This window comes from Spodoptera frugiperda, chromosome 31, assembly GCF_023101765.2.
Source record: "Spodoptera frugiperda isolate SF20-4 chromosome 31, AGI-APGP_CSIRO_Sfru_2.0, whole genome shotgun sequence".
NCBI classification, from domain to species: domain Eukaryota; kingdom Metazoa; phylum Arthropoda; class Insecta; order Lepidoptera; family Noctuidae; genus Spodoptera; species Spodoptera frugiperda.
Genome location: NC_064242.1, coordinates 6,652,684 through 6,680,238, shown reverse-complemented (window position 1 = coordinate 6,680,238; position 27,555 = coordinate 6,652,684). Strand labels below are relative to the sequence as shown.

Below are 27,555 nucleotides of genomic sequence, written 5' to 3'. Positions count from 1 at the left end.
GATTTGTGTTTACATTAGACATTAGTGGATATGCATTTGTACATATGTCTATGGACATAAAAAATATTCACTATAACTATTGAATATTTATCATTTTTAGGCTAACACTATCTACAAACTCATAATATTTTTTTTTTTTCTTATTTTCGTAAATGTTAATTAAGTACTTAATCATTTAAAAAGCACGCCGTTGGGCAAGAGTCAAAAACAAATTAATAAAATTATGAGCTAAAATAATGCAACAACATTTATAAAATATGATAAATTAAAAATATTTAGTAAACAATCTAAGTGGATGCGCGACTAGCAGCAGGGTGTCGGCACGCAGGCGCGTTAAGGCTTCTGCGTTCCTGCCCGCAGCCGTCAGCTCGACGACGCCACGGGCGCGGGCGGACGCCGCACGCTCTATCGGCCTAATTACACACATAACTCGATTCCTCTCTCGAATACAAATCGATACCTATCCGATTAATCAAGAAGAATAACGTGCCAAACGAATCCTATGCTCAAAACGAAACAATTGACAGTTACCACTTAACGTACTGCAGCGCCAATTACAATGTAAAATTTTGATCTGTGATTGGTGTTAGTGAATGGTTGGTGTGTATTCGTGTAGTAGTAAATTAATTGGTGACGATGTGTACATAACAGGTGTAGCGTTTTGTGAGTGACATTAAGTAGTTTTACAGGTAAGTGTCATACTTATATTCTTATTAGTAAAACAATAATACGATGGTAAAGAATCATTCTGAATTGCTAATAACATTCGACATATTGCATTATTTTTGATCGAACCAAATTGTTATGGTAATTTTAAGGAATTAAAATATTTATTTGGTAAAAAAATAACGATGTTCATTCTTATATGGGTTTTATATATGACACAAAAACAAAGAATGCTTTCTTTTTTTCGTAAATAAGACGAGTCTGATTACTTAAGAATGAATTTCCTTTGTGTAGAATGTGCCTACCGAAATCTATCATGAAATAAGTTGTTTATTTCTTGCATGAAAGTGACGTGAGTGTCAGATACATACATGAACATGTTTAATCATATAAATAGCAAGAAACCTGTCTTCGTGTCAAAATGTGACAAGCCTGACGTCTGGCGTTAGCAAATCATGTCGTAACAAGACAAAAAAGAATTCAAACGCTTTCGGTTTGTGAATTTTCTTTGTCTCATTTAACATTTCATTCATAAAGCCTAACGGAGAAATATAAACATCATTTTAGGATTTATCTACATCTATAATACTCCCACACATACAATTGTGTGAATGTATGTATGTGTATTTGTTTGTATATTTGTTACTCTGTCAATCAAAAACTACTAAAAGGATTTAAATGAAATTATGCACCAAGATCAGACAGACAGTCGGCAATAATTCATCGGTTACCTACTTTTTATCACTGTAACGCAGACCAGGTGAAAACGGAGAATAATGAGGAGATTTAAGAATACAAATTTAACCGAGAATAAGGCCTCAGACAACAGCTAGTTCTTCACAAGATAATAATCTGAATCTATTATAATTTCAACGTGGCTTGTTTTGTACCCATTTGAATTTTCCTTGTGGGCTTTCTACCTGAAAAAGTAAATACTACCGCTCCCCCCTTGCATATAATTTAATAATGAGGTCAGTTTAATGATCTGCAAGGGAACAGATTAGCATACTATACATTTCTACTGTTATCTTTGTGCTGTAACGAAGGTAGAAAGATGCAGGTATAGGTTGAAAACATGAATGTGACGACGACTACCCAGTTAAGTTCCTGGGTAAATTAAATAAGAAGAAATGATTGGAATCATTGAAGTACCGCAGAAGTAAACTCAAGATTGATTGGGATTATACATAATATATATTGGGATAGTATTGTCCATTGTGACGTAATCAATCAACCTTTACAAGAATACAGGTTGAAATACAAGAGGAAACATAAACAATAAAGAATCATAATAACAATTTCTTTTTTTGTTTGTGTGTACTTATCAAAAAACTATATAAGATGAGACCCTTCCTAGAACTACTAAGCTGATTAAGGCGTCCAACTATTATTATATAAGGAGTGTTCAATTTGTCTCTCATTCAGAAACTGTCGGAGAGGGCTTCAGAAAACCAACGAATTGGGATGTATCATTATTATTACAATCAAGTGCTCATTATTTTTTTATGGTATAAGCCGGTAAACGAGCTGACGGATCACCTAATGGTAAGCAATCGCCGCTACCCATGGACACCTAAAATACCAAAGGCGTTACAAGTGCGTTGCCGGCCTTTTGGGGGTTAGGAATTTAAAGGATTGTTGGGGAATCGGGGATTGGGAAGATCGGAAAGGGAGTAATTTATATACTAGTAATTGGGTCTCCGGTAACCTCATTCACACAACGCAAGCGTTGTTTCACGTCGGTTTTCTATGAGACCGTGGATACGTCCATTCGTGCCGAAGCATGGCTCTCCCACACTTAATATTACTATAACAAAGCCTTTTGAAAAGTCCATGACGTTAATATAGTGGACTAGGACTTTAAAATGACCTAATAATAATAGACCATAACGTTTAATACAAATGTCACACAATTTTAGACCCAGAGAACATATCCGCACATTTGTAAAATAGTCTGACAGGGTTACGGAGGCTGCTAATGTAATCGTTAACCCTCATATATTTACTACATAGATGTAATCGACCGATAACAAACCGCCACACAATTTTGTTTGTCACTTGTCACAGTTGTCATGAAGACGTGTAGTCCTCAGTGGTATTTGTGGCATTTGTCTTGTTGGACTAAACAAAAACTATTTTTTATGGGGGGGAAATCATCCAATTACGTCTCTCGCCTTGGGTGAGGCGAGAGGTAGTGTCAGACTCTTACTGACTAAAAACCACCCCGTTTTACCTACCTAACACCTACTTCTGCCTTTCGAGCCGGAGCCTCGGTAAACCCGCTAGGTAGTCCGCAGCTCAAAATAAAAACAATTAGGGTGCTTTTCCATCAGAGATGTGCTATGTAGCTATGCTATGAAGATGTAATAGCTAAGCTGTGAAACTATGTGACCGTTTTCACCGATACTAAGCTATTTGCATAGTTATGCGAGTTAGATGTGCTATGAAGATGCGCCGGCGCATATTAGCTGTGCGAGAAAGTTGCTGCAAGTATGCGATGTATCAAAAGTAGGGAAATCATCCATAGCACGCACCCATAGCACTCATCCATAGCACAAGAATTTCGCCAGTTGTTCTCCAATCGTCACTTTTTTCAAGACTTACTCTGTCTACTGATTAAAACACATTATGAGTTTTAACATTTCAGTAGTTAATTTATTATTGAATGTGAAATGTCCGCATTGAGTTTGGGTAAAGCCCTTCAATTTCCCCTTCAAAAGTTCGAGGTGTCACGATACAAAAGTCGGTATTCTAGACAAGTGGTGACAGAGCTATCAATTCGAAATTCTTGGTAATGATATACCTATATAGGCTCAGTATTACCCTGTATAATGAACGTAACCACTCCTTCTGGGAATAAAAGTAAATGCTAAGCCCATTTATTTTATTACAATGCAAAGATCCAGTCAATTATTTAAATCGCCTCTTAAATTTCGGTAAATTACTTGTATCTGTTTTAACTCTCGTGACGTAGTAATTTATACCAATGCTTCCTAGAAATCCTAATTATTTTAGCAAATTAAATTAACTGTCAAGTTTTGAAGATTTCATTAGGAATACAATGATACTTATTAGAATAATTTCCTTTAGCAGTAAGTAATGGTATCTCGTCTGGAAGTCAAACAAAAATAACACAGCTATAAACAAAATATTACACCTATTCAGAAAAACGCGTAAAGTTTGCTTTTGTTGATACGACTAGCCGTATCGACCGTATAAGACAGTACTCTTTTTTTTTGAGGGAGGAAAATCATCCTATGACTTCTCTCGCATTGTGCGAGGCGAAAGGGGGTGTCAGACTCTTACTGACTAAAAACCACCCCGTTCCTACTCCTGCTTTTTGAACCGGAGCCCCGGTAAAACCGCTAGGTAGTCCGCAGCTCCGGAAGACAGTACCCTAGAAAAGACCTATTTATATTTGAGTACTTTCTTAACTGGCAAATAAATAATAATGTGTTTATATGGTGTACAATAAAGTATTAATAAATAAAATAAAGGCATCATAAACATCGCTGTGTTCTTAATAATACTTTGTGAATATGGCTTTTACATCTTTATAACCTAAAGATATAAGGGAATTACACAATGTTTAACGCCCAGATCCCTCAGATATGTAGCAACTCTTGGTCTAGTGTTAATTTGCGTAACAACAAAAAGGATAACTCCTCAGCTATTATGATTTCATAGCCTCCGCAATGAGCTCTTATATGCCTCGTTTCATAGCGCATTAGATATGAAGCTTAACAATGCTCAGGGTTCGTGACGTCAAATTGTTGGTACATGTAAATGAGTTAAAATTGAGGACCTTTGGGTATTAACCTCTTCAGTAATAACGCAACATCACGCCTTTTATCTCCGAAGGGGTAGGCAGAGGTGCACAATACGGCACGTAATACCGTTATACAACATACACCCACTTTTCACCATTTGTGTTATAAGTCCCATGTAATAGGGGTGAGCCTATTGCCATATACTGGGCACAATTCCAGGCTCCGTGCTACCACTGAGAATTCTTCGAAAAACCGAAAAAAATCCCAGTAATACTTTGTCCGACCTGGGAATCGAACCCTAGACCCATTGTACGGCAGGCAACACGACCACTCGACCAACGAGGCAGTCCTCTTCAATAATAATAGAAATATTTCGTCTGAAAAAAACTGGAATTCTATAGAAAATATTCGTGTTTGTTTGAAGCAAGAAATAAACACTCAATAGAGTAGTGTGTGTGTTAACTGAACGGCAGTATATCATCGAGCAATCCAGTGCTAAATTCATCAATCTACAAAAATTCCGCGAATAGCTACCGTTTTTTTAAATGGCCAGACACGCTTTCAAAGCACAAAAAAAGTAAAAGTCTGAATTGGAAAATGCTTTCTACGAATTTTCGTATTTTGTGAGCTGAATATTTTAGATCAAATAGTTTATTTTTTATTTTATAAATATTTAGATGAGAGACAGAGAGAGATTATTATAATACTTAATATTAAACATCGTTTCGTTAAGAGTAAATAATGGTAATGAAGTTTCATTAAATTTCAGTAAAGGTGAAAGGTATTCGATATCTGAAATAACTTCAAATTATCTGCGATCTCTCTAATATAATATTAACAAAAATAATTATTTGCATACCATCAAAGTAAATATTGATCTAGCCTTTCCTCAACCGAGTAAGTTCAGCAATATACCCAAAACAAGTTTGAGGCGAAACTATTTTGGTTTTATTTGGAGCAACTAATCTTGATCTTGGTTATACCCGTTGTCTCACTTTTAGGCTTCTACCCAACCTTAATGACTGTCGTAAATGTTTATTTGATAACCGAAACCGACGAGTTTCGAGCTATTCTTCTAGGCACGAAGGAATTTCAGAATGATGAGAATGGCCACTCATTTACCGACTTTAGTAAGCTTTACGTCAGCTAAAAATAGTTAGATACGACTGCTATTGTCAGCGTATGTGTAGATGCCGTATAAGATAGAAGGGTATTTTCTTAGATATTTGTTACCTCACACAACATTCATTAAATGTAGATACGTCAATCAGTAGTTAGACAGTCTGCCTTAGTGTCTAAATGTACTCTTGTGAGTCTAGAACCAGGAATATGTTGTTGCGCGAACATTATGTAGGAGCCTTCAGCTGTGTGGGAACCCATTTTTAGTAATCGTTTGTACCTTACTTAACTCTACCTTACTTAAGGTAAATCTAGAACACAAGAAAAATTGTGTTCTAAATTGCTGCTACACAATATTGTTCAATTTCCAATGTTACTGATACGTATAGCATTCTTTTTATCTATGACACACCATATTTGAGTACCGTACTTTACTTCTAATGTGTTCTTACAGACTGCATGAAACAAGGCCTTAAATATGTGAATGCGACAACTTGTTTTATATTAGATGATTAATTATTATGTTTTTCGGCTAACTCACGTATTTATTTGACGAGGAACTCGACTAGTTTCAAGCCATGCTAGAGGCTCATATTCGACAGTCGTCACGTTGTGTGTCACGGAATGCTACTCATCTAACTCTACCACCACTACTCAGTAAGCCGAAAAATTAATTTAATATGTCTCAGGAAAGTTATAACAAACATTCTTTGAACTCTACTTCTCTGAAAACGATATACTTTGCAAATCCAATCTGCTTTCTATGAAGTAAGTGTACCTACTAGAACTATACGTAATAGGAATAACAGTGTGTTAAAATACCTGTTATGTTGTAACGGTTAGTTTAGCTGCGAAGTGTATCAAGTAAACTACATTAACAATTTGACTAGCATTCTAGACGAGACTCCACTTATCTTGTAATAACTCCACTAAGTGCTGTGACCTTTGTATATAGGACAGAGACGTTTTAAGGCTTGCATATTTTAGTAACAGACAGACGGATGCCAATTTAAAAGTTCTAGATAACGAATTTCGATGTCTATTTAGGTTAAACTACTCTTCGTGTTGGTGAATATTGCTTGCATATCGAAAGTTTTTAGTTAGATCAAGTTTATTATTTCAACGATTAAAATAAAATACTATACTATACTGAAAATGATGTAAGTAATAATAATTACCCTAACCATAGGAACTGTTGATTAAAATGTTAATCACAGAAAGAAGATTAATATTATAAATGTTAAAGTTTGTGAGATTGAATAACAAACATACACGTTTGTTACTCAATTACGTCAAAACGGCTGAAGGGATCGGGATGAAATTAAAAGAACAACACAAACGCCAAGGCTTTTTATCTCACGAAAACGTGGGCAGAAGCTAGTATTATATAATAAGATTGTCTAACATTTGTTTATATATTAATTTGTTTGTTGGTCAGATAAAGCATGTAGTAGAGCAAATATTGATAGAGTAAAAACATGCGTGATTAAGCAGAGATATAGGCAGAAAGAAGATATAATGAAAAAGATTGAGAAGAACGAATGCTACGATGGTTTCGCCATTTACAGAGGATTGATGGAAGTAGATTTACTGAAGACACCTCTTTCAATCAACCTGTAGGAGTAGGAGAAGTCGATTGTTTTACGGTGTTTTAGCCATGGAAACTTTATTTCATCATTCTCGATTCTTTTATCTCACAATATTTTACTGTGAGGTTTTTCGGGATTTTCTTCTGTAATTGGCAATACGTTTACCCTGTTATATAACACTTGTTATAAAGCAACTTGGGACAAGTGGATATACCATAAGTAAATTCATTGCTTCTCTTTAGAGAAATAGCAGGCGTAATGACACAGAATACTAGTAATGGTTCGTAGAATTACCTACTTATTTTAACTTCTATCATTTAATAAGTAAACAGCTTGTATATGTACGTCGTAGATGTAGGTATAACCAACAAGTGATGAAGAGAGTTTTAGCACAAATAATTTATTTAGCTTTTATTTTATACGCTAGATAATGAGGTACATTTCGTAAACTGTCGTGAAACCTTTTTTGTATGGGCTATTTACGTGACAGGCAACTGTTTTCTATATTTATTTGGGTACGTAGCGTTATGTAAACTAACTAACAATAGGCCCCCGGTCTCGCTGGGACTGACAATGGCCAAAATAATTGCTAATTGAAAAGTGGATATCAGTTTGTTGACATTTACGTAAAGTAAATATTTTATACAAACAACGCGACGATCATTTTAAGTGCTATAATTTGCAATTATAATATTTTCATTTTGTATCTAAATGTTTGTTTGTGAATAGGTATCATTTTGATATTGTGTAAGTAGCTACTCATTTAGATTTTAGGCAGAAAAGTTTTTTAACATTTTTAAAAAAAATATCACCGAAATATACATGTAAATAATATACAACATGTGCGCAATAAAAGCATTATTTTTGTGTGGACGATTACATTCAATCGTGTTTTTTTAATCCTTTACGGTGTAGAATTGGTTATTGTTTCAACGAAATTCGTGTAAAAAAGGATAGAAGTCGACGGTTAAAAGGAAATAGGGTATAAGCGACAAAAAAATGAAATGTTCAGGAGAGCCGTTTAAACTCCGTCCGTCGTCGAAAGAATACTAGGAAAATGTTTTTTTTTTTTTGCTAGGGTATAAAAGCCAAAAATGTCATCGTAGAGCCATGAGAGTAAACGCATTCCAAAGAACGGAAAAATTTACGTAGGTGAGCATAATAAACTCATTTTTGACTAAAATGTCGCTTATACCCTATTTCCTTTTAACCGTCGAAGTGGTTTTAAATTAATTTGTGCAATATTTTTCCTGGTCTCATTTCCGATGTCTTCATTTTCCTCATACGCCGTGTGACAAGTGATCTGAGGGCCATACGTTTAACGAAATCGAAACGAGAGCGCGTTCAGTTTTGATTTCGTTAAACGTAACGTAAAAAAAGCAAACTCGTACTAAGGGTACAGATATGTTAAGGATGTCAAACTCTGTAGCTAGATTTAGATTTAGATTTCAGCCATGATCGTCCCACTGCAGGGCAAAGGCCACCCTACCTTCCTTCCACTCCTCTCTGTTTAAAAATTTTTGCTTTAACTCTGTACCTACTACCTGCTACTGAGAAAATATATGAATACATTGCCGGCTTTTGAACACGACGTATTGACGTATTGAACACGGAACCCTATTTTTCGGAATTCACACCTATTTAAACTAGTCTACTAAAAAATACTGGGAAAAATGTCAACATTATTTTTCTAATCAGCGATAGAATTATTCAAAAATCAGAAATCAGGTACCTAATGAAAGTTTCGAAGTGTGATTTTGACTATTAATATATGTTTGTTATACATCCATCTCACCTCTTAGTATATAAAAATGACGTCATTACTCTTTGTTACAGAATGAGAGGGGCGAACGCAATATTCCTTATTTTATTCTTCGGCCATCTATCCGCCCTGCCCGACACCATCCGAATAGGTAAGGATTAAATTACCAACTCAATTATAATCATGAAATAATTACAGCGAAACCTGAATTTAACGTTGATTTATGTTTAATTGCGAGTGTATTGCAAAAATTTATATTAATACTGCTTTAAAGTGATGGTATGAGTATAATTGGATCTTGTGTTAATTATTATTAATGTCTAAATATTTTGTTATCAATAGACCGTTTACTGTCTAGTTTTCCATGATATGGTTTATTGTGATCCGGTCCAGACAATTGTATATAAAAGTTCTTTGTCAAATCACAAGGAAATGTAAGTCTTCAAAAGTTATATCCGATATTTACAGCCTCAATGATGGAAATCCGTGAAGGCGCAGAAAAGGATATTTTCCTTACCAGTTCCGATATATCTAAAAACATGTTGTGATCTCATCCTGTCTAGAATGTTTGTCTGCCTTTTTATAAAACTAGCATACGAAATATACGCTTTATATTCGAGTTAAAACATTGAGACGTACAATAAATGTTCATTCTTATCATTCACAGTACATTTCAATCATTTTCTAAAACTTAATTATCTTCGCATCAACATTATCAATTTTGGTGAATAAAATCTTTTTTTTTAATCAAAGGTGGACTTTTCCACCCGGAAGATGACAAGCAGGAGGTTGCGTTTCGGTACGCAGTGGAGCGAGTGAATGCGGACAGGGCAGTGCTGCCCAGAGCCAAGCTACTGGCGCAAGTAGAGACCATCTCGCCACAAGACAGCTTCCACGCTTCCAAACGAGGTACGTACGCTTCATACATTATTAATTGGGATATGAGATAATCCCATAAAAAGATAAAGGGTAAAAACAACAAAAAAGATAAAATTATCTTTTTATTTCATTCTTTATTGCCTCAGGTTAATGTCACCGACACCTGCTACATTTCCTTCGTAAGCTTTATAGGCTTAAAGCCAGTTTACGTAAGATTTAGTAATAGTCGCCTATCAAATAAAAACGTGACTTTGATCCTAAATATTTCATCTAATACGCTAACAAAAAGCCACGTCTTAAATTTATCCGATCGATATAATTTACTTTAACTCATTTTAATAAAATTGCTCCCATAACTCCCACGTGATTTCGAACTCCAAACTTCATATCGGTAAGTTTCACCAAATCTTGGTGGGCCGTAGTTAGGAAAGCAAATTTCGAAGTAGGGTGCCACTAACGCGCGAACGTTATCGCCCTGTCACCGTCTCCGTCACTTGAAAGCCATAATCTTCCCGCCATAATATATCACCCGACGTTTCTTTATGTCCCTCTCACCCTTTATTTAATGAAGATAGATGGATGTTCGTCTGTATAACACTTGACAGACGACGGAAGAAACTGACCAAACACTTTGTGACTCGCGGTTATAGCTGGACATACATTTTAACGTAGCTTTTTGTATTCCGATTCAATTGTAAAAAGATATAACATAAGGATAACGTATAACTATTTACAAAAGCTGATCTATTATAATATATCTAGTATTTTTTGGAATTTGAAGATATAGAAAAGATATGAGTTATACGAGTATAGTAGACATTTTATTGAATACATATTTCTCGTTACAACTTCTTCAAAGAGAGAGAAATATGAAATGAAATAACGATGAAACCTAAAAATAACCTTAGGTCGAATAAATAGAGTGAAGGAACACAATGAAAAGGCTATAACTTAGAGCCTAACGTCAGAAAAGCCATTTGCAATCAATCTTATGAAATATCACGTAAATCTATCTTTTATATTACGCGGTATAATAAAGTTAGGTGAGAAGTAATGTCCTCGGTCTGGTTACCCGTTTTACATAACCGTGTGAACAGGGTCCAGTTGTCCGATCCGGCACGGATACAATCAGCCCTGGACGGGACGTGTGACGTAATAGTTTTCGGCCAATGGTCACGTACGGCGCGGGGCTATGACAACGTGACCGTACGGACGTGATGCTTTTCTTTTATTGCGTGTACAAGTATTTTCTAACATGTTTCGTATTGTTAATTTCAGGCTCTTTTGTTCGTCTTGTAGTTACTGAGGGAGATTACATTCATATTACAATATTTTATTAAGGTCTAAAGTTTATCAATCAAAAGTTACTACGGCAATTGTTTGACGTGCTAGTAATTGAAGTTGGCTTGATTTAACGACACGTTTGCAATTTATTCAGCAATATTACCTTTTTTTCAGTCCTATAAATATTAAACTACTATTAATTATATAGTTTCAAAGGATACAATATTCGTAATGAAATCCATGTTCTATGTTGTTATTTGATTGATCTACGTAAATTAAATACTATTTATAGTACGCCTGAGACATCATTATAAAGTTACACCTATATTTACCCGAAGGAAACACGTACAATATGATAATTTTGTCACATGTCTGTGTAGGTGTCATTGACAGTTGATTTAATGAAAATGTGTGTAGAATTCCAGTGAATGCTGGTTTATTAAGATTAAGAGCCTCAATAACGTATTCATTGGTTAAGGATATAGAGCTGAATAAGCTCTACCTACTAAAGTCTTATATCCAGATGCCAAATCTTACCAAAATATTGTCCGTCAATAAATAATGTATTTACGTATATCTTTTTAAATAAATGCTCCAGAAAGACAACACGCCAGCATCTGTGGTATTTGTAACAAAACAAAGAGAAAATTCTTCACATAAAATGCACGTGTGACATTTTGTTCGTAGTGTGTCACCTGCTACGAAGTGGCGTGGCGGCCATCTTTGGGCCCCAGTCTGCGCCAGCTGCCGCCCACGTCCAGTCAATATGTGACACTATGGAACTACCACATCTGGAGACCAGGTGGGATTACCGCACCAGAAGAGAATCCTGCTTGGTCAACCTTTATCCACACCCAGCTGCACTGAGTCGAGTGAGTTTCCATTTTCACATTATTGTTATCCCTGAAGACATTGGTTTTCACCAGCTGTGTTATAAGAACTAGATACATTTTGTTTTAAAAATTTATACATTTACTGCCTTATTCAGAGACATTTAATAATTACTTAAACTATTCCTTAGTATCGAAAACATTAACTATGGACTGGGTTAAGTAAGACTTCACTAAACAATATTCGTTCTAAGTACGTTCCTAATCCTAAAGTTACATAATTATAATAGACCGATTAATGAACCTTAAAATTAAACACAATATTCATGAACTTCTCAAATGTGTATGTCTTGATTTCTCCCAAGTGCTTAGTTTTGTATACTTACTGTACTGCGGACACTTGTGTAAATATAAACAGTGTTTGCGAGGGTAATTATCCTACCCGTAAATTACTAGTTAATACATAATACACACATTAGAACTCATATACACGAATGGGCTTAATTTGGTTATTAGCCAGATAATTATCGGATTGAGGTATCTATATTGGGAATTTGTGGGTTGTAAACTAATTAGGTAGATAGGTATCTTTGAGATCCTCCTACTAATGAGAATCTATGCGAGAAAAATATAAAACGAGTTTATTTATTTTTTGTCACCCAAATAAAACGTAACGTAATTTTCATAGGACGAAAATGTAGCTAAATATAGAATCGAGAGTAATAAAGCAATATTTTAGGTAAACATTGACCGCTCGCCAAGTAACGGAGACGTCTTCTTCGTAGAGCTTAGAAACTGTCACAGAAAACTTTGTTAATTAATTATCTTAATTGCGGAAAGTGGCGTCGGCCGTCGGTATGCGAGACTTAGTCGACCCTATCGCGGAGAGCACACTGAAAGTGTTTTCCTAGTGCTCCTTGAACCACAATACTTCCCTAAGAGACGTTTGTGTTTACGATACCAATAAACTACAAATATAATTGTCGAAATGTCTTCCACGAAAGACGTTTAGCTTTATATTATTACGAAACAAACGCAACCGGTAATGTAATTTTTAGAGTTAGGGAACACAGATTACGTAACAAAAAAAATTGTTTTGTTGCTTGGTATAAAGCTGAATTTACTTTATTCTAGTAAATAAATATTTACTCAATAAAGAACTAAATAATATCGCTATAACATCTACGTTATACGCAATTCTTCAATTGTATTTATTATTTAATATTGTACCGTCAACTTTATAAATAAATCGTCTGGTATTTCGTATATTTCTCGTCGCCTTCACAATTGTCGCTCCCGTTACACAAAAAACGAAAAATTCTAAGGTCAAGATTGTTTAAAATCAGATTAAAAATTAATGAAATCTCAGTTCTTAAGATCTTAAAGGCTTCTCGCCACTTACTTTTTACAAAAGTTTCTGCATATTAAAGTTACCATTTTTAAATGTTTCATTGTTCTCATTCCGTAGATTTTAATTAATTTACGCCTTTTGTAGGCGGGATTGAAACAAACTGGGTGTAAGTTGTTGTTAGAATATGTGACCACACGCCTATCTCTGACCTCAGAAGGTATTACCGTGATAAACTGTTAATAGGTAATTTCCAAACACGGTTCAGAGTACTTATTAATAGGTTTAAAAGGTCTGAAGCTTATCTCGTCTCCGTCCTTCTGAAGCAGATAACATAAAATTGAATACTTAAACGATACGGCTATTAAACGCACATGTGGCTGCGGCCCCGTCGTTGGTAAAAATGAAATTGTCCACCCGCCCGGAAGATTGGACATCCGCAATTAGGTCGATCGCCCATTTATGTAGCATGGACACACACAATGCGAAAGAACTCAAAGGGAGACAATATCAAGAAACGTTTCAAATAAATTTCACTGTCCCATAAGATTCAATCTAATTACATAAATAGCAATCGGAATCGAGTGGGATCAGAAGTAATTAATGCAGTGAGCCATTGGGTTTAATTTAATACCCAATTGTTATCAACCATAATACAAATCATGAATGCGATATTGAAATTGAATTGTATAATGGCTTTTGGTGTTATACTAATTTTCCGAATTGATTAATGACTAAAACTAATGATACTATTTTTAGGCTTACGTAGATTTAGTGAGAGCTTGGGGATGGCGGTCGTTTACAATAGTTTACGAGAACAGTGACGGCTTAGTTCGTCTTCAAGAGTTGCTCAAAGCGCACGGTCCATCGGAACTGCCTGTTGCTGTGAGGCAACTGCCAGATTCTCATGATTACAGGTAAGTACGGCCTGAATTCACCCACAACTTTCATACTTAGTCCTCTGTACTAAAGCTCAATGTCCTTTGCAGGCCACTATTGAAGCAAATAAAGAATTCAGCAGAGTCGCATATTGTATTAGATTGTGCCACGGAGAGGATACGAGACGTACTTCAACAAGCGCAGCAAATAGGAATGATGTCAGACTATCATAGTTATTTAATAACGTCCCTGGTATGTTTTTAGAAAATATTTACATACATAAAAGTGCACATGGAATATTCTTGAACATCGACTACTTTGTATGTTCAACAGGACCTTCACAGTGTAGATTTAGAAGAATTCAAATACGGTGGCACAAATATTACAGCTTTAAGATTACTTGACCCTGAGCGTGCTGATGTCCAAAGAGTCGTAAGGGATTGGGTTTACGATGAAGCCCGAAAAGGACGTAAACTCCAATTGGGACATACGACGGCGAAGGTATGTAGGGCAACAATAAAATTATATTATATTTCTACGAACAACAATGGAGTTGTGTTAAAAATAATTGTTTGTTTGCAGGAAAACATGACCTTTATAAAGGTGAGAGAACATTAAAATTATGCACATATTTTAGGCCTACACGTCAAACATAACAGCACAACCTTTCTGGAATGCTTTCTATATTATTATAAATTGTGATCTTTTAGTGGAAACTTGATTCTTATGGTCTTTGTTTACATAAGTTTGCTACCGATTTTCTTTATTCTTCGTCTACTCCGTACCTAATTATTTGTTGGTGTGCAGACGGAAACGGCTCTAATGTACGATGCAGTACATCTGTTCGCGAAGGCTCTGCACGATCTTGATACGTCACAACAAATAGACGTGAGGCCTCTCTCCTGCGAAGCTGAAGACACGTGGCCCCATGGGTACAGCCTCATCAATTATATGAAAATCGTAAGTTACTGACATGCTTAAAATTTAAACAGTACTGTATCAGATGTTGAATTAATTTCCCTAATCGGACAAATGTTGTTAGGTCTCCTGGTTTCCGAAATTCCAACCATAGTTTAGTTTGGATTTATACTAACTCTTTATTTCAAAACGACTAAAATTGTGATTTCAGTACCATAACTGAGTAACACACTGATCATTCTCTTGGGTGCGTTATGTAAATCTTAAAAAAATATTAACGAAATCGGTATCATGATCCCCCTTTGTTATAACAAAACCTTTATATAGGTATAATACAAAGACTAAAGAATTAATATATGCGTAGTATATACGCGTATAGTTCACTGCACGAAATATTTTAAAGCAATATTATCTTTACCGTCCCTTCTCCAGCTTACACGAAAATGTTGATTTTGCATTTAAATCCATGAACAAATGTGCTAAGGTTTTCGTTCAAAGTCTACTAAAGTCTCGTAATAAAAAGAGAGGTTTAGTGGTCATTGAACAAAGCTGCGACCAACATAGTGGGATTAACTGCTGGAACGTGAGACTTGACGGATTAACTGCTACAGCCATGTTCAGCTTAAGCACTCCAGGATTTCGCTTTTTATGTCAATCTCTAGGGATATCGCTATACGCACACTTTACTCTAATGTTCTTCTTATCAGGACTTTGTATTCTAATTGAGCTCGAAAATACTTCTCATAATGTCCTTTGATGTTCAAAGCACAAGCAATTGTAATAATTGAAGATCAAATTGATTGGAACAATATTCAATAATCAAATCAATAATGTTATTAAACGTAACCTCCACAGTTGTCATTCTCACAAACGATACGAAGTCGCAACAGAAATGTGATTTCAATTTAGTGTGTGATTGAATCAGTTTTCCATTAACAATAATCAAATTTCACATAAACGAGGACAACGACTCTACCAAAACTTTAACGTATAGACATTTGACCCAAAAGTTTGTCCGTATAACTTAAATACATCTCGGAACTTGATAAACAAAATAACTTGCACAATACTTAACTCAATAACAGGTCGAAATGAAAGGCTTAACGGGAGTGATAAAGTTTGATCATCAAGGATTCAGAAGCGATTTCACTCTAGATATAATTGAATTAACGAGGGACGGACTGCAAAAGGCTGGAACTTGGAACTCTTCCGAAGGTGTGAATTACACGAGATCTTACGGCGAAAACCAAAAACAGATAGTGGAAATACTGCAGAACAAGACGCTCATCGTAACAACCATTCTGGTAAGCAATAAATAACATTCAAGATATAGGCATTAATCTAGTGGAAACGTATTACGGCCCTCCCGCGGCCCACAAAAGCAAAATTAGCGTATCGCGTATAGGTATGAGTATTCGCTCGAGAAGCGAAAAGGGGATTTATGTAGACTGGCACACAGTAAAAATATATTCCCTGAGAGAAAATATTCATATGAGACATATCCGTATTCATGCCTTGATACATACAATACAAAGCTCTAAACAGAAACACAGAAGACAGAAACCTGTATTTAAATAAAAAAATCACTCGAGCATTTCTAAAAGTACGCTACTTACGTATTCATTTCACGTGTATTCCCCGAGTATGTAAACTCTGTTTACTCATGTAGTAATTCTTTTTTAACACATTTACATATGTAATCTGTTCTGTTAATCCCTAGAGCTCGCCATATTGTATGAGGAGAGAGGCCAGCGAGAAGCTAACGGGCAACGCACAGTTCGAGGGTTACGCCATTGATCTAATTCACGAGATATCTAAAATTCTGGGCTTCAATTATACATTCAAGCTGGCGCCTGACGGTCGATACGGGTCCTACAACCGTGAGACCAAAGAGTGGGACGGCATGATAAGGGAATTGTTGGAGCAGCGAGCCGACCTCGCCATCGCTGATCTAACCATTACATACGACAGGTACACACGATTATATCAATGTAATGTTCTTATCTACCTCAATAACACCACTAGGCTCTGTAATTGTTCTATTCCCAAAAAATACCTACGTACGAAGCTATTTTGGAAGGCAGAATAATATTGTTTGTTCCCTAGCCATTCAGCCGAAATCCTTTTGTGTAGCTCTGAAGCGCATTGTATTTAAACCATTCGCTGTATTATTTTCGTTTGTACAGGGAGCAAGTGGTTGACTTCACAATGCCGTTCATGAATCTCGGCATTTCCGTGCTTTACCGCAAGCCCATTAAGCAACCGCCGAACTTGTTCTCGTTCCTATCGCCGCTCTCCCTCGACGTGTGGATTTATATGGCCACCGCATATCTCGGCGTATCCGTTCTACTCTTTATATTGGCAAGGTGCGTATACGTAGACACACGGTGTAGCATGTAGCTTCATTAAGAACGATTGTGTGTATGTACAGATTCAGAAATTGCAATTGAGTTTTCTTTATTTGTAATGGCACTAAAGTATTAAAAATTCTACGTAATCGATACTAATGCTTTGGGTTGATGTTTTTGACTTAAAAGCAATATTAAATTTGATAAAGAATTGTGTGCAGGTCATTTATCGCACATACAATACTGTTCATACAGCGAAGGAGATGGCGCCAACTCGAGTAGAGTCATATCTCTGTTGAACCATCGTCTGCTTCAATTGGAAAAGTGCCGAATGTAATTAGGTTGCTAAATGTATCTGTTCACTAGGTTCACTCCATACGAATGGCACCCAACGCACACTCCTGATGGTGAGAAAATGGAAAATATTTTCTCTCTAGCAAACTGTTTATGGTTTGCCATCGGATCTCTTATGCAGCAAAGTTGTGATTTTTTGCCCAAGTAAGATAATTTAGCAAGACCCCTAACATTAATTTTTATTAGACTGCCAACGAGCAGTTCCTTACCGGAAATGAAATTAAGCATGTTTTCGCGTTAAACGTTATAAGGAGTGGATACTTATGCCAACTAATAAAATTTGGTTCGCATTCTAAACACGCGTTTCATTTCTGGTGATATAAAATAGTGAACTCAGCGAAGTCCACAAGATGAACATAAAACAGGGGTTGTTCAATCATTCGCCAACTTACTCGCAAGTGAATTTCAATTATTCCGGAAACGTTCCGCTGAAATATAAAACCGTTTTTTGTCTCTGGTAAAATCAATTTACATACGGAATGTATACCGTCATGGTTGTATACACATGACAACCCAAACTCGAATGACTGCGGTTACCACAAGGTAATTAATTAAAATCCACACAAAGCTTTTTTATAATAAAGCGTTGATCGTTTGAGTTTTTCCATGAAACGTATTTTATCAAACAAACAAAAACTTTTTCAAAGTAAATTAATGTTGAGCAGCGTTGTGTTCAGTGAAACTTTTCCGGATGTTGAACATTTCTTAATAGTAAGTTGGCTAGCGATGACACAATCCGTAGTAAGTGACTGACGGGCAGTATTTGGGCGCAGGTTCAGCCCGTACGAGTGGGACTCCCCCAGGAACTGCCTAGACGAGCCGCCGGTGCTGGAGAATCAGTTCACTCTCTTGAACTCGCTGTGGTTCACTATCGGCTCCTTGATGCAGCAAGGTTCGGATATCGCGCCGAAGTAAGTCCCTCATGCCTCTGATGGCTACAATTCCGCTACAGTCCTCATATACAAGACGCGATAAATTAATGGAATCATTTAAATCCGACCTATGGCATTCTAATACAATAAGAATGGGTAAAATTGACCCGTAAAGTTATCTCGCGTTAGTTACAAAACGGAAATGTAGCCTTCAGTCGCAGAACTTGGATAAAGACCTCCCTTTTACTAATTAGTTTCAAAGCGACCACAGCCCTTTGTGAATTTCAAGCATCGGTAGTCGCCTAGAGTATCCAATTTAAATAGAGACGTGTCGGCTATTTCGACTAGCCTTGGTTTCCATTTCACAGTACTTAGCTAAATACTTGCAGTTGATTTAGTAGCTAAATAAACAACTAGTACCGACAACGTTTTAATATCGCACCCGAGACTTGCTTGTGCAGTATCCACAGCTTGCTGCATCAAAGTTTGTTAGAATTATTGTACTAGGATGTTTCTCTCGCATTGTTTTAGGAATATCCTATTAAGTCAATGCGAAATGAACGTCCAGTTTTATTTAGAAATACACATAATATAGAATTTGTACACCTATACATAAATGTTACAAAAAGTAACAAATATTGGAACTGCACTGAAACCCAACATGCACTGTATTACATCATTTCATAACCACAGTTTCAGTGAAGGACCCACATAATAATTATCGACGTACCACATTCGCTAATAGGCCGACGCAATTTCATTAATATCGGCATTAATATACGAGTATAATGAACCGTTCTCTGAAATGATATAAAATATTTCTTTTCTACGATATTCTGATTGCGCGCGGACTTTAGCCAATTTAAGCAAGCTCAGTAGTTGCTAGTTGTATTGCTGATATTTTTAATGACTATTCTTTGCCCCAGAGCGGTATCGACCCGCATGGTGGCGGGGATGTGGTGGTTCTTCACTCTGATCATGATATCCTCGTACACCGCCAACCTCGCCGCGTTCCTCACTGTGGAGCGAATGGACTCACCAATTGAAAGTGCTGAAGATCTCGCCAAACAGACCAAGATTAAGTACGGCGCGCTAAAGGGAGGCTCCACTGCTGCATTTTTCAGGGTGAGTAGGTGCCAAATTGCCAAAATAATATGTTAAAAACGCCTAGTTGCATGTTGGCACAGATACTCCTTGTAATTCAACAGCTTACAAAATACATTTTTTATTTTATAAGTAGGTACCAATATAATATAAAATAGAAATTATATTTCACCAACTAAGTGGGACAATTTCTTCAAAATATAAGCCACTTCATTAGCCTCCTCGATTTCTATCAGACTGTGGTGACAGCTTAACGAAACGGATTCTAATTTCCTTAATTTACGTTTGGTGTATTTGAAAACCTCAATTTTACACCGAGAAACACTTTCCCTTTCATTGAGACGCAGTTTTGAAATAAACCTGATACTTGTCGAAAAGGTATTTCAAAATAAAGTGACGGTTATTCGGCAGTAAAAATAAGACGTTTTTGTAGCTTACAATAAATGTTTCGTATTAAAGACTCTTTCTTACTTTATGAATTTAGGCTCGGCACAAGTGCCTTATAAATATGAAACGTTTCTGAATTCTGTTGGGATTTATGATGTGTTCTCGTGCGCCTTGTTTTATTTGACAAAGTTGACATATTGACTTTATGAATACCTACTACAGGACGTCAAACTCAGTAGCGATTCAAGATTTGAATAAACGTCTCAATTTACGTTCTCAAAAAATACAGATTGAATTTTTATACAATTCGTTATATGTTTTGCTTTGTGTGAATACAATATATGAATTCTAATAAACAGGACTCAAACTTCTCAACATACCAACGAATGTGGTCTTTCATGGAATCTGCTCGGCCGTCAGTATTTGCGACCAGTAACAAGGAGGGAGAAGAGAGGGTGGTTCGAGGAAAGGGCGCGTATGCTTACCTCATGGAATCAACTACCATCGAGTACGTTGTAGAGAGGAACTGTGACCTCACGCAAGTTGGAGGCATGTTGGACTCAAAGGGCTATGGAATCGCCATGCCACCAAGTAAGTGAACTTACTCCATTATCTTTTGTTACACAATACTTTGTTCATAGAAAAGTTTGACTTCGGTCATAAATAACGAAACTCAATTAATTCCTGTGACGTAAATAGAAAAGTTATAATTTCATTAATTTGTACTAACTGGCATAACTTTACTAAGTATGGCTCATATTTACGCTTACGGTTGAAATAATCAGAAAAGTTTTTGTAACTGCAAAATATGTAGTTTCCAATATAACTTTTATGAACGTCGTTCGTCGGTTTGTGCGAAAGAGTTTATATAGAGTTGGAAATGTTTTTCTGTTTTATCAAAAACAATTTTCTGCTTACTTTTTTCCAACGTTTTGTACGACTCTAACAACTCTAATAAATACATAGTTACAAAGTTTACAACTTACTTCAAAATGGTCTGCTATAATCAACTTTCACACATAGGTTTTAAAGTACATATTACTTGAACACTTGAATTGTTTTAGACTCGCCATACCGTACGGCCATAAGCGGGGCTGTTCTCAAACTGCAGGAGGAAGGAAAATTGCACATTCTGAAAACAAAATGGTGGAAAGAGAAACGTGGCGGAGGGTCTTGTAGGGTAAGTAAAGGGAAAACGACGTCGTTAGCTACTCGCAATAGTCGTAGGGTTGCGCTCCGCGGTATTTAACTGTTAAACGACAATTCACAATTCTAGTTACTTTTCAAGCAAACAAAGTCGAATGTCGGATTTGAATAAAATTCTACAGCAAGCACATTTTTTCCAAAACACTAATCCTTAGCTGATATAACCTCGTAGGTTAATTATTAAAATTAAATTTCACCAAAATTAAGAGCTAAAATAACTTTAAAGCAGCTCTTATTTTTGTTTCCCTCAACGAGGCATCGCGGCATCGTATCGAAAACAGTGGAAGTAGCCTCAAAGGAAGAATTTTCATTAAAACCTTTAACAGCATGTACCTAAATACTTAACTCGAATAATTTTCCTTATATTTCCCATGTTTGCACTAAACATTTATGTGATATTTTAGGGGATATAAAAGGGCAAACATGTGTCACGTATACTTAATAACGATTCGATCCTTACGAAATAAAACAAAGCTGACATGTGGGGAATTCGCGGATCAAAACTATTTTTTTAACTATCTAAAGGAAAATAATGTTATACTGGTAAAAAATGTCCCTCCAGACGTATACCTAACCCTTATTTTTGTAATGTAATACGTTAAGGATATTAGGGTCGCTAACTTAGTAATACCTCTTACGTTGTATCACATTTTTGATAACACAGGACGAGACTTCGAAATCGTCATCAACAGCGAACGAGCTAGGGTTGGCAAACGTCGGCGGAGTGTTCGTCGTACTAATGGGTGGGATGGGCGTTGCGTGCGTCATCGCCGTCTGCGAATTCGTCTGGAAGTCGCGTAAAGTTGCCGTTGACGAACGAGTGAGTAATTGTCTTAATAACTTACTAACATATCTTTCCAATCTTGAGACTTTTATGAAAATATCCAAAGAGCTTTTGCTATCTTTACGCTGATCCAATCGGAAGCCATATGTTCCACGCGACCATGCATATTATTATCATCTCCGGAAAATTGCCAACAGCTCACAATTTTCCGGTCAACAACGACATTAATTAACACTCGTTCAGCAATAATTCAATTTTTAAATTTAATTTCAGATAAATGTAAAATACCGTCGTAAATTGTTGTTCGTTTTAATTTATTTTATTTATTTTCGCCGATTAATTACGTTTTTCATTTTGTTCTAGGTTTATTTTTAAAATAACGTAGGTAACATTTTTCTCTGAGTTTTATTATATTAGTTAAGTAGAAGCTAGCCAGACTGTAATTAGTGAGCAAAATGTGTGGATAACCTTGTATTTATTTTCTTAGCTCGGGCACCTTGTTCAAATATTGGAGTCTTGAAGTTTGTTAATTACTTAAGATATAAACATCTCTTATATTTCAAGTAATTTCGAGTTTTAAAGTAAAATATGAAGTATGGAATGTGCTATGGAATGTGTGATAATGCCTGTTTCTCAATAACTTATTAAATATTCTATTTTTTCACTGCGGCTGTCTAATTCACAGAAGGAAGAGGTATGTTTTTCTGGTAAACATTAAGTTAGTGAATGTGTGGGCATGGTTCACGGAGATGTTTCGTGTACAGGCATCACTATGTTCGGAAATGGCGTCGGAGCTGCGGTCGGCGCTGAAGTGCCCGGGCGGCGGCGCTGGCGGCGGCGGCGGCGGGCCGGGCGGCGCTCGTGACGGCGCGGGCTCGCCCTACCTGCACTACGGGTTCAGTACCAAGAGCCAGCTGCACTAGCGGCCGGAGCCCGCCGCCTCGCCCCCCAGCGACGTGTAGGCACCGCGCGGCGGACGCTCCAATAAACCCTCGCTGCTCCCGACACGACTCCACTGAACCCATAGCCCGCTGTGAATGTTCAAACTAGTTGGATTCGTTTCAACACGATGCGTAGATGTTTACGATATATTATTGTAAATAAATTCATATCTAATTTGTATAGGCTAAGTACTGTTGTAACTTAAGCGACCGATGTTATAATTTTTTTATATTGTTTTTAAAATAAATAATTGTTTGTAGTACAACCTCTTGCCAAAGATACACGTGCCAAATTTTGGAATATTCTTGTTCACGCGTGTAATTAATATACACACAGCGGCACGTCTGGTCAAAATAATTTATTATTCATGTTTAACTTGATATCGATTGGAGATATTATGTGTAACAAAATCAGTAGATATCTTATATCGATGTTTTATATCTTTGAATCGATTAGAATAAAGTGACATTTCATTAAAATAGAATGAGAGAATGTTAATATTTCCAGTTAAATTAATTGTAAATACGATTCGATACAGTGGTACTGCCAAAGTAGGTTTAATAATTAGAAAAATTTACAACGGATAAGTAAGTCTCATAATTTGTTTATTGCTACGAGTATGACGACGGGAAACACAAATTCACTCCCGTGGAAAATTTAAATGATAATAATTATACATTTAATGCATGTAAACTTAGAATAACGATGCAAATTGGAATAACGATGAAAATTAACGAACCGATCACATGCGGGGCATTATCACTCGGTGTCGGATGATACTCTATGTGATACTGTGTACTGTGTAGGTTTGATACTTGTAAATGGTATCTGATACGATCGGTTGGCTCAACATGTGCCAAATATCCTGTTCACTGTCTGTACTATATTTTGTAAGTTTACATTGCCGAGTTTAAATAAATAAATTGTTTAATTAACATATCTGTTGTTATTTTGTGTCCTGTTTTACTAAGCAGCTAAAGTTTGTTTTCATCCCTTTTTTAAGGAAAGAAATAATCCAATGACTTCTTCCGCCTTGGGCGAGGCGAGAGGGAGTGTCAGACTCTTACTGTCTAAACATCACCACGTTCCTACTCCTGCTTTTTGAGCTACAGCCCCGGTAACCCGCTAGGCAGTCCATAGCTCCAGTGTTTTCCCTAGACTTCGTAATTATGTAGGTATGCAGAGGCATAATTAAAAGTCTTTATTGTCCTGAAATTTTATAAAAAACAAGTATTTTAAAAATGTGTAGGTACTGTTCAATTAACTTCACAACGAGTATGAAAGTTTGTATTAAACGTCGACCTACGCTTCACAAGAACAGCATTTAAACCCACACCGAATACACGCGTCAGCTTATATACGTAAATCATAAATTCTACCATTTTCATCAGACACCATATAAACTAAAATGACATAACCGGTGGCAACGTATCACATAGATAATGAATAATACAGGTGTTAGACGTAAAATCTGAAATAAAATAGATAGGAGGCAGGTAAACAAGTCAAAGTTAGTTCACGACCATTTTACAGCATTTATACGAGCGATGCGCAGTCACCTCACCACCAGTTATATGACCCGTAGATAGTAAACCAAAATACCTATCAAAATATTGCTTTGTCACTGACGTAAAACGTTTTTTTATATTTTATTACACACAAAAATATTATTGTATATCCTATTGCAATTCTTATTTATAACGGTAGTCGTAAAGTTTGTATAATGTTACTTTTATGGACTTCTGATATTTTCCTGTTGTTGTAAGGAATCAATGTCCTTTGTTATCGTAAACTTATGTGTAAGGAATGGGCCTTTATAATAACTAATCCTTTGATCCGAAAATAACTCTTATTTGCTTCTCTTCATGCAACAGAAGTCAATAAGTCATAATGCTCCAATAACGAAGACTAAAATCACAAAAACCTTGGATCGAATGTGGACATTGAACCTACAGTTCCACTAACTAATTAAAAAAGTAACTTTAACGTATAAAACTCGACATCCTTCAGAAAAAAGCTCCTTGGATACTCTGCACAAAAGGCGACTTCGAAACATTTATAAGTAAAAAACTGTGTAAGCCGGCGAAAAATAACATTGAAAATAGTTTTTGTGCTATAAACTTTGCGCAAACAGTTTTCTTATATAATAGGCCATTTATACGGGCTTACGGCAAAATGTTCGCAATTTTTTACCCATGTGACGGCTGCTCTATTATATGTATAAATACATATAGCTAATGCGGTCATTTCTACCCCCAAAAGAGCAATGAAGAAATTGTGTAACTGCCTGTGAGGCACCGCGTGCCCTCGACGTTCAATGTGTTAAGTGTTACTTATATTGTCGGTGGAAGTTGCCAGCACTTTATGTGTTTAGAGAGTAACTGATGCGACGTCATGGCTTTATTGTGGGTATAGTTGAGGGGACCCATTGTTATTTAGCGTGCAAAACAAGCCATCTATAACAATTCTCTGAAGGAAAATTTAATTTTGTACCGACCGAGCCCACACATGGCCTTGTTATCCGTAGCCTCGTCTATAAACATTGCATCAAAGCAGTGCCAGTGTGGTCGTCTGAAGACTTATTACTCTAAAAGGAATGATTTACTACGTCGTATATCAAGCTAAGAATTTTTATACGAAGAATAAAAGTTATATTACTGTGATCACGTTTTGTGGTAAAAGGGAAAAAATGTTTTACACTCCCACTTAAAGTTGTTATAGCACAAATCTTGCTGAATTTATAAAATGTAACGTACGAGCGTATATCGTGTTAGAGTCACAACTGTCTGACGTTTCTGTCTTTTCTTTTGTATTACTTTAAATATCTGAAGAACACTTTACGTTACGGAAAAATAAACGCAAAGAAAGTGGCGAGCGATAGTGGAATAGATCCTGCAAGTTATTCAAATATTTTTTCACGACTTTTCTATATATTTTTAAAAACAGTATAAAGATTGAACCATTTAAAAGTCATTACCTAAAATCTAAGAAAGTTTAAGAATTCTCTTAAACATAATTGAAGTAAAACATAGTTTTATAATGGAACTCAACGATCCAACCATAAGCCACAACTTTAATTATCTAGAAAAAAATACGTGGAAATTATTGCGCAGAAGTACTTTAAAATCTTTCTCACTTCTACGTACTACGTACATGTAATATGTAGTTATCTGTAGTTAGAATCTCAAAAACACCATTGATAAAAAAACATATCTACACAACAAAATTGCCTCACACAAAACCTTTCATTATCTTCAAACATCCTTCCAAAAATATGGTAAAAATTCTGCCAACAATATTAATTTAACCCGAGCTAGACGTCGCGTTGTGTACAACAGATATGTACATTAACAAGGTCCCCGAGGGACTGTGACAATCCTACGTTAATTAGCCGAAACAAAATGGCGCGACGTGGTGCTCGGTGCTCGGCGCTTGGCGCTCGGTAGCGAGACGGAGAGGAGCGTACGCCGTGCATGCCCCCTATAACTTGTGTGTTTACGTTGTTTACTCTTTGTACCGGTCGACGGTTGGCCCACGTTCCTCCGTGTTAACAGAACGCCAGTTACATACACATTTTGTATTCATGCCCCCGGCTCATTGTAGACATGTTAAGATTTTTTGTTGTAATTATGTCAAGCTAGTGGGATTAAAGTTTTGTACAAATTACTTTTAACAGATTTCAATCCTTTTTTAATAACTGAAAGAATTCTATATGAATTCTGTTTTTATTTCCCTTAGTAAAATATTACAAGGAAAGCCATAATAAACAACGATAATGCATAGCAATCCATCAGCAGCAATCCATCTAAAGTAGGTATATCGGTTTTATATTAGTGGCCCGCTCGAATGGTAGATACGAGGTGTAAAACTCACACGCTTTCCAAATCATAATTTTCAACGATAACCCATTGAATCCGGGTTTTCCGGTTTCCGGTTAGACGGCTAAGAGGAAAAGGGTTTTTGGGGCGGAGACTGCGCGCTGATAATAACCCCTGTGTTCACGCTTCGTAGCACCTGCTACGAGCGCTACGAGTGCTACGCAATTTATATTTTTATACGTTATGTTTTTATTATCTCCAATATTGCCCTCTCTTACTATGAAAGGCCTCTTTGAATCGTATTTACAATTTGATTGCGCAATAAAACCTACGAGTTATAATTTCAAGCTCGTAAAAAGGGAACGTTTACGTTATGCCTGAAAGTAATATTTATATTTTCATTTGTATTGCCCGATATGTAGAAATAGGATAATTAGAATTTTACATAAAAGCCCTATATGGTTACTGTAGAAAGTGATATAAGATTTCGTTTGCTTAGTAAATTGAATGGAAGTACCATCCGCGTAATGATCACGTACGGAAGTGCGAAGCCGTGTGGCGTCGCTGAAGGGCCCTTGTTCTGCCACGAGGACAAAGCAAACTTATTTGATGATGCAAACGTGCCCCACGAACGAGCTCGGATAACTTTGGTATCACAAAATCTTTCGAACCTGTCGAACCATCGTAAATCTAACT

At 36.3% G+C, this 27,555-nt stretch overlaps 1 protein-coding gene across 4 annotated transcripts; it reads left to right on the top strand.

The window, feature by feature from the left end:
• The first annotated feature begins 352 nt into the window (after positions 1-352).
• On the top strand, positions 353-23,976 carry LOC118276074 (glutamate receptor ionotropic, kainate 2). 4 transcript variants are annotated; one of them, XM_035594218.2, is made up of 18 exons: positions 353-689; positions 8,981-9,057; positions 9,660-9,815; positions 11,757-11,941; positions 14,007-14,164; positions 14,237-14,378; positions 14,460-14,627; positions 14,709-14,729; positions 14,934-15,086; positions 16,130-16,348; positions 16,765-17,015; positions 17,231-17,410; positions 18,520-18,657; positions 19,545-19,743; positions 20,469-20,700; positions 21,174-21,289; positions 21,980-22,135; positions 22,864-23,976. In XM_035594218.2, the coding sequence occupies exons 2-18, from the start codon at positions 8,982-8,984 to the stop codon at positions 23,020-23,022; spliced, it is 2,709 nt and encodes a 902-aa protein (XP_035450111.1). In that variant the 5' UTR covers positions 353-689; position 8,981; the 3' UTR covers positions 23,023-23,976. The 4 variants fall into 4 exon arrangements, with proteins under 4 accessions (XP_035450111.1, XP_035450112.1, XP_050563154.1 ...); XM_035594219.2 differs by lacking the exon at positions 18,520-18,657 and adding an exon at positions 17,759-17,890; XM_050707197.1 differs by having other exon boundaries at positions 22,785-22,924.
• Positions 23,977-27,555: the final 3,579 nt, after the last annotated feature.